General features: G+C 49.0%; 1 protein-coding gene across 2 annotated transcripts in view; it reads left to right on the forward strand.

Moving 5' to 3' along the window:
* hck (HCK proto-oncogene, Src family tyrosine kinase) overlaps nt 1–13,675 on the forward strand; it is a 92,351-nt gene that overhangs the window by 74,226 nt on the left and 4,450 nt on the right. The window contains exons 3-8 of one of the 2 annotated variants that reach the window (XM_056274781.1): nt 7,754–7,793; nt 8,397–8,490; nt 9,027–9,122; nt 9,930–10,033; nt 12,244–12,393; nt 13,399–13,551. In XM_056274781.1, coding sequence (XP_056130756.1) covers nt 7,754–7,793; nt 8,397–8,490; nt 9,027–9,122; nt 9,930–10,033; nt 12,244–12,393; nt 13,399–13,551 — 637 coding nt within the window. The remainder of the gene's footprint in view (nt 1–7,753; nt 7,794–8,396; nt 8,491–9,026; nt 9,123–9,929; nt 10,034–12,243; nt 12,394–13,398; nt 13,552–13,675) is intronic. The other variant, XM_056274782.1, reaches the window with a different exon arrangement.

The following is a 13,675-nucleotide window of genomic DNA, read 5'->3' on the forward strand; positions in this document are numbered from 1 at the left end:
CACCACTGACACAACTTAACCCACCACTGACACAACTTAACCCGCCACCGACACAACTTAACACGCCACCGGCACAACTTAACCCGCCACCGACATAACCTTACCCACCACCATCACAGCTTAACCCACCACCAACACAACATAACCCACCACTAATACAACTTAACCCACCACCACCACAACTTAACCCACCACCGACACAACTTAACCCACCACCGGCACAACTTAACCCACCACCAGCACAACTTAACCGGCCACCGACACAACTTAACCCACCACCAATACAAGTTAACCAGCCACCGACACAACTTAACCCATCACTGATACAACTTAACCCACAACCGACATAACTTAACCCACCACCGTCACAACTTAACCCACCACCAACATAACTTAACCCACCACCAACACAACTTAACCCACAACTGACACAACTTAACCCACCACCGACACAACTTAACCCACCACCAGCACAACTTAACCCGCCACCGACACAACTTAACCCACCACCAATACAAGTTAACCAGCCACCGACACAACTTAACCAATCACTAATACAACTAAACCCACAACCGATACAACTTAACCCACCACCGCCACAACTTAACCCACCACCGACATAACTTAACCCACCACCGTCACAACTTAACCCACCACCGACATAACTTAACCCACCACCGACACAACTTAACCCACCACCGACACAACTTAACCCACCACCGACACAACTTAACCCGCCACTGACACAACTTAACCCGCCACCGACACAACTTAACACGCCACCGACACAACTTAACCTGCCACCGACATAACCTTACCCACCACCATCACAACTTAACCCACCACTGGCACAACTTAACCCACCACCAACACAACATAACCCACCACTAATACAACTTAACCCACAACCGACACAACTTAACCCACCACCGCCACAACTTAACCCACCACCGACATAACTTAACCCAACACCGTCACAACTTAACCCACCACCGACATAACTTAACCCACCACCGACACAACTTAACCCGCCACCGAAACAACTTAACACGCCACCGACACAACTTAACCTGACACCGACATAACCTTACCCGCCACCATCACAACTTAACCCACCACTGGCACAACTTAACCCACCACCAACACAACATAACCCACCACCAACATAACTTAACCCACCAGCAGCACAACTTAACCCACCACTGACACAAACTAACCCACCACCGACACAACTTAACCCACAACCACCACAACTTAACCCACAACTGACACAAACTAACCCACAACCAACACAACTTAACCTACCACCACCACAACTTAACCCACCACCGACAGAACTTAACCCACCACCGGCACAACTTAACCCGCCACCAGCACAACTTAACCCGCCACCGACACAACTTAACCCACTACCAATACAAGTTAACCAGCCACCGACACAGCTTAACCCACCAGTAATACAACTTAACCCACCACCGACATAACTTAACCCACCACCGACACAACTTAACCCACAACCGACATAACTTAACCCACAACCGACACAACTTAACCCACCACCACCACAACTTAACCCACAACTGACACAAACTAACCCACAACCAACACAACTTAACCAACCACCACCACAACTTAACCCAACACCGACACAACTTAACCCACCACCGGCACAACTTAACCCACAACTGACACAAACTAACCCACAACCAACACAACTTAACCCACCACCACCACAACTTAACCCGCCACCGACACAACTTAACCCACCACCAATACAAGTTAACCAGCCACCAACACAACTTAACCCACCAGTAATACAACTTAACCCACCACCGACATAACTTAACCCACCACCGACACAACTTAACCCACAACCGACATAACTTAACCCACAACCGACACAACTTAACCCACCACAACTTAACCCACAACTGACACGAACTAACCCACAACCAACACAACTTAACCCACCACCACCACAACTTAACCCACCACCGACACAACTTAACCCACCACCGGCACAACTTAACCCACAACTGACACAAACTAACCCACAACCAACACAACTTAACCCACCACCAACACAACTTAACCTGCAACCAACACAACTAATCCTGCACCAACATAACTTAACCCACCACAAACACAACTTAACCCACCACCGACACAACTTAACCCGCCACCGCCACAACTTAACCCACCACCGACACAACTTAACCTGCAACCAACACAACTAATCCTGCACCAACACAACTTAACCCACCACAAACACAACTTAACCCACCACCGACACAACTTAACCCGCCACTGACACAACTTAATCCGCCACTGACACAACTTAACCTGCCACCGACACAACTTAACCCGCCGCCGACACAAATTAATCCACCACTGACACAATTTAACCCACCACCGACACAACTTAACCCACCACTGACACAACTTAACCCACCACTGACACAACTTAACCCGCCACCGACACAACTTAACACGCCACCGGCACAACTTAACCCGCCACCGACACAACTTAACCCACCACCAGCACAACTTAACCCGCCACCAACACAACTTAACCCACCACCAATACAAGTTAAGCAGCCACTGACACAACTTAACCCACCACTAATACAACTTAACCCACCAACACAACTTAACCCACCACCGACACAACTTAACCCACCACCGACACAACTTAACCCACCACCAGCACAACTTAACCCGCCACCGACACAACTTAACCCACCACCAATACAAGTTAACCAGCCACCGACACAACTTAACCCACCACTAATACAACTTCAGTCACAACCGACACAACTTAACCCGCCACCGCCACAACTTAACCCACCACCGACATAACTTAACCCACCACCGACACAACTTAACCCGCCACCGAAACAACTTAACACGCCACCGACACAACTTAACCTGACACCGACATAACCTTACCCGCCACCATCACAACTTAACCCACCACTGGCACAACTTAACCCACCACCAACACAACATAACCCACCACCAACATAACTTAACCCACCAGCAGCACAACTTAACCCACCACTGACACAAACTAACCCACCACCGACACAACTTAACCCACAACCACCACAACTTAACCCACAACTGACACAAACTAACCCACAACCAACACAACTTAACCTACCACCACCACAACTTAACCCACCACCGACAGAACTTAACCCACCACCGGCACAACTTAACCCGCCACCAGCACAACTTAACCCGCCACCGACACAACTTAACCCACTACCAATACAAGTTAACCAGCCACCGACACAGCTTAACCCACCAGTAATACAACTTAACCCACCACCGACATAACTTAACCCACCACCGACACAACTTAACCCACAACCGACATAACTTAACCCACAACCGACACAACTTAACCCACCACCACCACAACTTAACCCACAACTGACACAAACTAACCCACAACCAACACAACTTAACCAACCACCACCACAACTTAACCCAACACCGACACAACTTAACCCACCACCGGCACAACTTAACCCACAACTGACACAAACTAACCCACAACCAACACAACTTAACCCACCACCACCACAACTTAACCCGCCACCGACACAACTTAACCCACCACCAATACAAGTTAACCAGCCACCAACACAACTTAACCCACCAGTAATACAACTTAACCCACCACCGACATAACTTAACCCACCACCGACACAACTTAACCCACAACCGACATAACTTAACCCACAACCGACACAACTTAACCCACCACAACTTAACCCACAACTGACACGAACTAACCCACAACCAACACAACTTAACCCACCACCACCACAACTTAACCCACCACCGACACAACTTAACCCACCACCGGCACAACTTAACCCACAACTGACACAAACTAACCCACAACCAACACAACTTAACCCACCACCAACACAACTTAACCTGCAACCAACACAACTAATCCTGCACCAACATAACTTAACCCACCACAAACACAACTTAACCCACCACCGACACAACTTAACCCGCCACCGCCACAACTTAACCCACCACCGACACAACTTAACCTGCAACCAACACAACTAATCCTGCACCAACACAACTTAACCCACCACAAACACAACTTAACCCACCACCGACACAACTTAACCCGCCACTGACACAACTTAATCCGCCACTGACACAACTTAACCTGCCACCGACACAACTTAACCCGCCGCCGACACAAATTAATCCACCACTGACACAATTTAACCCACCACCGACACAACTTAACCCACCACTGACACAACTTAACCCACCACTGACACAACTTAACCCGCCACCGACACAACTTAACACGCCACCGGCACAACTTAACCCGCCACCGACACAACTTAACCCACCACCAGCACAACTTAACCCGCCACCAACACAACTTAACCCACCACCAATACAAGTTAAGCAGCCACTGACACAACTTAACCCACCACTAATACAACTTAACCCACCAACACAACTTAACCCACCACCGACACAACTTAACCCACCACCGACACAACTTAACCCACCACCAGCACAACTTAACCCGCCACCGACACAACTTAACCCACCACCAATACAAGTTAACCAGCCACCGACACAACTTAACCCACCACTAATACAACTTCAGTCACAACCGACACAACTTAACCCGCCACCGCCACAACTTAACCCATCACCGACATAACTTAACCCACCACCGTCACAACTTAACCCACCACCAACATAACTTAACCTACCACCGACACAACTTAACCCACAACCGACATAACCTAACCCACCACCGACACAACTTAACCCACAACCAACACAACTCAACCCGCAACCACCACAACTTAACCCACCACCGACACAACTTAACCCACCACTGATAGAAACTAACCCACAACCAACACAACTTAACCCGCCACCACCACAACTTAACCCACCACCGACACAACTTAACCCACCACCAGCACAACGTAACCCACCACCAACACAACTTAACCCACCACCAGCACAACTTAACCCACCACTGACACAAACTAACCCACAACCAGCACAACTTAACCCGCCACCGACACAACTTAACCCACCACCAATACAAGTTAACCCACCACCGACACAATTTAACCTGCAACCAGAACAACTAATCCTGCACCAACACAACTTAACCCACCACAAACACAACTTAACCCACCACCGACACAACTTAACCCACCACCACCACAACTTAACCCACCACTTATACAAACTAACCCACAACCAACACAACTTAACCCACCACCGACACAACTTAACCCACCACCGGCACAACTTAACGCACCACCAGCACAACTTAACCCGCCACCGACACAACTTAACCCACCACCAATACAAGTTAACCCACCACCGACACAATTTAACCTGCAACCAGCACAACTAATCCTGCACCAACACAACTTAACCCACCACAAACACAACTTAACCCACCACCGACACAACTTAACCCGCCACTGACACAACTTAATCCGCCACTGACACAACTTAACCTGCCACCGACACAACTTAACCCGCCGCCGACACAAATTAATCCACCACCGACACAATTTAACCCACCACCGACACAACTTAACCCACCACCGACACAACTTAACCCGCCACCGACACAACTTAACACGCCACCGACACAACTTAACCCGCCACCGACATAACCTTACCCACCACCATCACAACTTAACCCACCACTGGCACAACTTAACCCACCACCAACACAACATAACCCACCACTAATACAACTTAACCCACCACCAACACAACTTAACCCACCACCAGCACAACTTAACCCACCACTGACACAAACTAACCCACAACCAACACAACTTAACCCACCACCACCACAACTTAACCCACCACTGACACAAACTAACCCGCAACCAACACAACTTAACCCACCACCAGCACAACTTAACCCGCCACCGACACAACTTAACCCACCACCAATACAAGTTAACCAGCCACCGACACAACTTAACCCACCACTAATACAACTTAACCCACCACCAACAGAACTTAACCCGCCACCAGCACAACTTAACCCACCACTGATACAATCTAACCCACAACCAACACAACTCAACCCGCCACCACCACAACTTAACCCACCACCGACACAACTTAACCCACCACTGATAGAAACTAACCCACAACCAACACAACTTAACCCGCCACCACCACAACTTAACCCACCACCGACACAACTTAACCCACCACCAGCACAACTTAACCCACCACCAACACAACTTAACCCACCACCAGCACAACTTAACCCACCACTGACACAAACTAACCCACAACCAACAGAACTTAACCCACCACCACCACCACAACTTAACCCACCACCGACACAACTTAACCCGCCACCGACACAACTTAACCCACCACCAGCACAACTTAACCCGCCACCGACACAACTTAACCCACCACCAATACAAGTTAACCAGCCACCGACACAACTTAACCCACCACTAATACAACTTAACCCACCACCAACACAACTTAACCCACCACCAGCACAACTTAACCCACCACTGATACAATCTAACCCACAACCAACACAACTTAACCCGCCACCACCACAACTTAACCCACCCCCGACACAACTTAACCCGCCACCACCACAACTTAACCCACCACCGACACAACTTAACCCACCACCGGCACAACTTAACCCACCACCAACACAACTTAACCCACCACCAGCACAACTTAACCCACCACTGACACAAACTAACCCACAACAAACACAACTTAACCCACCACCACCACAACTTAACCCACCACCGACACAACTTAACCCGCCACCGACACAACTTAACCCACCACCAATACAAGTTAACCAGACAACGACACAACTTAACCCACCACCGATAGAACTTAACCCACAACGGACACAACTTAACCCACCACCAATACAAGTTAACCCACCACCAATACAAGTTAACCCACCACCAATACAAGTTAACCAGCCACCGACACAACTTAACCCACCACCGTCACAACCTAACCCACCACCATTACAAGTTAACCAGCCACCGACACAACTTAACCCACCACCGATACAACTTAACCCACAACCGACACAACTTAACCCACCACCGCCACAACTTAACCCACCACCGACATAACTTAACCCACCACCGACATAACTTAACCCACCACTAACATAACTTAACCCACAACCGACATAACTTAATCCACCACCGTCACAACTTAACCCACCACCGACACAACCAATCCCGCAACCAACACAACTTAACCTGCAACCAACACAACTAATCCTGCACCAACACAACTAATCCCGCACCAACACAACTTAACCCGCGGTCCTTTCTTTAAACAACTCGTCTGTTTCGGACAACCTGTTATCAGTTTCTGTGACGCCTTATCGGTTTATTTTTTTCGTAAAACTTTGAGAAACTTCTGTTTACAGTTGATTCACGACACAGCACCAACATAGCCTCCAAAACGGATCACCTTATTGGTCCGTTTTGCATTACAGCGCCTCTGTGACAGCAGCCCCAACCCACTGTGACAGCGTTTTTCACCATAAACATGTTTCATATTTTAATGAAGCGATACTGCACAGGCCAAGTTGTCTCCCTGTCTAAGACGCCACCTAAGAGACAACACAGAGGTAAACTGATGAACTCCTCTTCTGAGCATCGCGCCTCCTCATGTGCCTCTTTTCTCTCTTTTGCTACAGAGCAGAGCGTCGTCGAACCTGCCGCCGGGCCTGTCAGATGGTAAGTTAGACTTGCTGTACCACCATGACACTTGTCCCGCCGTGCGCACCCTCAGACAGGCTTCTGCTGTCTGAACTCCTACGCTACTGCCCCGCCAACACAACGAGCAGGTCACTGGGCCAGCCGGTGTGTGAAACGTGGGGGAGGCCGGGGAGGCCGGGGAGCGGGGCCCGTTGCTGTTGTAAGTCAATACAACGTGTGTAAGAGAGGAAGCAGAGCGGGCGTGTGGGCGCCTCCTGTCTGTCGGAGCCTTGCTGCACAGGCCACACAGCAGAAAGGCCCTGCCCTCTGCTGAGACTCTCCTGCAGCCCCACCAGTCACTCTCACAGTCTGGATTCAGTGGTGGCAGCATGGTTCAACACACCACACCCGGGTTTTCGTCTGCATTCAGCGAAGGACAGATGTGTCCCTCTCTCTCCCTCTCACTCGCCCATCCTCACACGAATACACACGCATGCAAACTCGCATACGCAAAACACCTGAGTGCTCATGAATTGTCCATTGTAACCTGTCTGAAACACACACACACACACACACCATGCACACAGGTTGTGTTTGAGGAGTCAGCCCTCTAATTTGTCTTCTCCCTCCACGCCGCTGAAGCAGAGAGCATCGCCATCGCGCTCTTCGATTACGAGGCCATGCACGAGGGAGACCTGGGCTTCAAGAAGGGAGACAAGCTGAAGATCTTACAGGAGTGAGTATGAACCCTCCATCCCCGTCCACCCACACACAGCAACACATCACCCCCTCCACCCACACACAGCAACACATCACCCCCCTCCACCCACACACAGCAACACATCACCCCCTCCATCCATACACAGCAACACATCACCCCCTCCACCCATACACAGCAGCACATCACCCCCTCCATCCATACACAGCAACACACCACCACCCCATGTGTCCCGACATGCTCAGATGAAGAAAGGGGTTTGTGTCATTGTAAGTTGTAATGTTTATATGAGATATTCAATGTGAATATCACTGAGTCATACACTTCATACTTTGCTTTATATTGGGCATACATTTGTATTCATCTGCTCCATACTCTCTCTCTCCCTCTGTCTCTGTCTCTCGCTCTCTCTCTCTCTGTATGTCTCTCTCTGTCTCTGTCTATCCTTCTGTCTGTCTGTCTGTCTCTGTCTCTGACTCTGTGTCTCTCTCCCTCTGTCTGTCTGTCTCTCTCTCGCTGTCTCTCTCTCTCTCTCTGTCTCTCGCCCACCACAGATCAGGGGAATGGTGGAGCGCCATGTTGATCAGCACGGGCCAGGAGGGCTTCATCCCCAGTAACTATGTGGCCAAAGACACCCTGGAGACAGAAGAGTGAGTGTATTCACATCGAGAGCATACGGACAGTCCCGTGCTACACACAGTACTATGTCATCACTACTATGATACACCTGTGATGATGATGATGATGATGATAATAAAAATAATAGTGGCCGATAATCTTCCTCTCCCTGTGTAATCCTACCACTGTCTCTGTGTTTGCCCAACACCTACCTGGATGTTCATCACCTGTGCGTCCTGGCTGTCTATTTATTGTCCAGGTTTATAGTTGCATTCTACCTGATGAAGGTCATGGGTGGGAGGAGGAGGCACGGTGGCACAGTCACCTCACAGCAAGAAGGTCCTGGGTTCGAGTCCCAGGGTAGTCCAACCTTGGGGGTCGTCCCGGGTCGTCCTGTGTGTGTGTGTGTGTGTGTGTGTGTGTGTGTGTGTGTGTGTGTGTGTGTGTGTGTGTGTGTGTGTGTGTGTGTGTGTGTGTGTTGGCCTGGCAGTTTGTCCAGGGTGTCTCCCTGCCTGCTGCCCAATGACTGCTGGGATAGGCTCCAGCATCCCTGAGAGCAAGATAAGCGGTTCGGATAATGGGTGGATGGATGGATGGATGGATGGTCATAGGGGTTGAAACGTCATGCTATTAATATGATAAATCTATGTTTGTATGATAGAGGAGTGTCACGCCTCTTCTGAGTTACTTATTTAAGAGCATCTTGTCAACTCCGGCTGTTTGAGTGCATCTAAACTATCTCTCCTTAACAAAGTCCAGCTTGCTCTGACTGTAACCCATAAAGGAATTACTCGTTAGTTCATCTGCTTCACTAGCGTGCCTCTTCATGCCGTCACCAGGTGGTTCTTCAAGGGCGTGAGCAGGAAGGATGCTGAGAGGCAGCTGCTGGCCTCAGGCAACTCCATGGGCTCCTTCATGATCAGAGACAGTGAAACCACCAAAGGTGAGAAGGACCCACTGAGCGCCACACACCAACTGACACTGACAACGCATTTGAGCGAGCTTGTTGCAGGTTGCAGGACCGGGGTGTCAAAACGAAGTTATTTTTTGTTGAGTTACAACTATTCAAGGTTTCCACTGTTTTCAGAAAGAAAAACCTAACAGCTGGCTCAATGTTCCCAGCTCGTCTATTTTCTCAAAACATTGTGAAAACACTCCGTGTGCATGTTTGGGATTAACAGTCAAGATAATAATAATAATAATAATAATAATAATAATAATAATGATAATAATAATAATACCCAAAGCGCTTCAGATTGAAGGGGGTAACTCACCTCAACCACCACCAAGATGGTGGACGCATGCATATGCATGGAGAATGGATGGAAAGTGCTGCACTAGAGAACAGATTTAGGGTTCCCCCTCAGGTCCCCATCCCCAGGACCAACTCTGTCATTACTAAAATAAAAGAAAAAGACATTTCTAAGTGAATCAAGGCTATCCAAAGATGCCAAAATTGAAAATTGCCCCTCGGTAACTTCTCCCACGGCCAGTTTTATGTTGCTATAGAGCAGGAGCTCGTTTTGGCTCTGGAGTGTAAAACTGCAAACATAGTTTATTGACGAGGCTTTCAATAAATCATGAACTTTACCGGAAATACAACGTTGTCGCTTTGTTTTTACATCATGCTATGTGGTGTGGCGACCATGAATGACTAGACTCGCTAGCCCTTAGCTAACGGGTCAGACCCTCTAGTTGACTGGTTAGCGCAGTCGCCCGTGGTGCGGGCGACCTTGGTTCGCGTCCCGACTGCGGCGGATTCCCGGCTGCCTCCTGAATTCGCTACATTGGTGTCAGAAGTGGGATGGTGAGACCGTGAGGCCATCGGAAGCGCGTGCGCCCAGAGGCGTGAGGGAGTTGGTATGCCGAAGGAGGGGGGTAGTGTGGCGACCATGAATGACTAGACTTGCTAGCCCTTAGCTAATGGGTCAGACCGTTTAGTTGACTGGTTAACGTAGTCGCCCGTGGTGCGGGAGACCTGGGATCGCGACCCAGCTGCACCCCGACCCCCCCCCCCGGATTCTCTACATGGCGTATTGTATGTTATCAGGAAGTATTGGTTACATTTTTAGAAACTTAAATACTTGGACTGATATGCTAGCATTCCAACACTAAAGTTCGGGGTTTGAACCCCAGTTTTGCCCCCCAGCTCGGCCGGGCTTCGTAAGGACCACGATTGGCTAGATGTGGAGTTCGTAGGGGTCCCAGCAGAACAATTAGACACTAATTGGGGGGGCGCCTGCGCAGCTGCAGGTGGATGTGGGGAAGTAGTGTGTGTCTCTGTACACGTTACATCCTCAAAGACACCCTGCTGCTGGCAGGGGAACCAGCCGGTTGGCTGGTTTCATGTCTATTTGAGGACACATAAATATCCATCCCCCCTCCATCTGCCACAGCAGTCGTTTGGTGGATGGAGATTAGGAGAACATGAAATTGGACATACCAAATTAGCACTGATTATAAAGAGGAGAACCCCCCCCCCCAAAAAAAGAATATGAAGAATAAAGAATGAAACTGTCCATTCTTTATTTATTTTGATGGATAGGGCAGCTGTATTTCAGTCATATTTCTTCCACATTTGGTCTTTCTTAAAGCACAAGTCATTGTTCCTAACATGTGTAACGAGTGCGAACGACTAGGCTTGCTAGCCCTTGGCTAACAGGTCGGACCCTTTAGTTAACGCACCGGGTTCGCGTCCCGGCTGCGGCGGTTCCCGGCTGCCCCCTGAATTCGCTACATTGGTGTCGGAAGTGGGAGGGTGAGACCGTGAGGCCATCGGAAGCGTGAGGGAGCTGGTATGCTGACGCGCTTCCCGAGGGGGGGGGGGTAGTGTAACGATCACGGACGATGGACTCACTAGCCCTTGGCTAAAGGGTCGGATTCTTCAGTCGACTGGTTAGCGTAGTCGCCTGTGGTGTGGGAGATCCGGGTTCGCATCCCAGCTGCGGCGGTTCCCGGCTGCCCCCGAATTCGCGGCACGTGATTATGCTTTAACCTGATTGGTTGTGCTGCTGCTGCAACATCCAGCTTGTGAAATCCTTTTTTTTCCGAATATGTCCATGATAGTAAGAAAAACTGAAAGCCTTTTGTATGAATGTGTCTGTGTCAGGATACCTTATATTTGTGGTGACATCACTTTTCCTCTCGCCTCAGGTAGCTACTCTCTATCTGTCAGAGACAGTGATGCCCAGGCCGGTGAAACAGTCAAGCATTATAAGATTCGTACACTGGACAACGGAGGATTCTACATCTCCCCTCGCATCACCTTCAACACCCTACAGGACCTGGTCAGCCATTACAAAAGTGAGTTTCGGAAGCTCGGGTCACCGCTGGCCACTGTGGAAAGCTCACAGGTTCCGCTGCTGCTGGTGTGGGTTGTGTGTCTAACGCACATGAATCTGTAAAGCGAGGCTGGTGAGAAATGCCTTGCTTGAAATCATGATAGATGCACTAAGGGCCGAAAGTTAAATGTCCTACTTGAGAGCGCATCAAGGGAGTGTCCCAGTGAACTTCCTGCTCATACGGATGCACAGTGCCCTCTGCTGATCAAGTGGAGTACCTCCGTTTTAATTTTACGTTTTAATGGTTTTCTAAAGCGTGTGTGTGAGTGAGTGGTGTGGGCCCAGGATGATAGAAATGACTGTCGTCAGCATAAATTCAGCTAAAACAAGATGCATCACATGGCTGCTTTGAGGGGGGAAATCTATGCCTTCTCTTCTGCATTAAAATGCCTATCATGATCAACCCCATTGAAATAGCCCGCTTCACATGTGGGCACTAAAGACACGAGACCCATTTGGCGTAGACCATTCATGTGTTTCCCACCACATTACACCAATAAAATACGCTGACGTCAGCCAACTAAAGTTTGTGTGAAGAGCTCGTGAGTAATATTTAACACGAGTACTGCCACCTTCACGGCCAACAGCACCACCACTGTCCTCTGCATCTGTTAAAAACGAATATTTATTTACTTGTTAAGATGTAATCAGTGAGGTGGTTTTACATATCCTTTCGTATCATTCTTCATTAACATCAACATCATTAACATTTTCCATTAACGTCATGTGATTAGTGTTTGCTGTTTTGTCACGTCTTCATGTTTAATGTGAGGGACTGGCATAGAGTTTAGATCAAAACTAACCCAACCTCAGCATTCAAGATAGGAGTGCATGGGATATGTCACTGCCCTTTATTTTCTACAGAATGGATGAATTCAAGGTACAAATAATACTGTGTACTCAGGTTTTAAAGCTCTATGAGAAGCCTGAAATTGATGAAAACATGTTTTTGACTGTTTTACTCCAGAGCAGGGAGATGGCCTCTGCCAGACCCTGACAAACCCCTGCATCAACCCCAAACCCCAGAAACCCTGGGAGAAAGATGCCTGGGAGATCCCAAGAGAGTCACTCAAACTGGAGAAGAGGCTCGGCGCGGGGCAGTTTGGAGAGGTCTGGATGGGTGAGTTGAATGTCGGTAGAGTTTGCATTCTGTCATTGTTTGAGACGGTGGGGTATGGTAGAAGCTGTACTGTGGCTTTTGCAGTGCTCAGGATCAGGCTCAATCAACTATTATATTTAGAGTC

Source organism: Lampris incognitus, chromosome 2 (genome assembly GCF_029633865.1).
Source record: "Lampris incognitus isolate fLamInc1 chromosome 2, fLamInc1.hap2, whole genome shotgun sequence".
Lineage (NCBI taxonomy): Eukaryota > Metazoa > Chordata > Actinopteri > Lampriformes > Lampridae > Lampris > Lampris incognitus.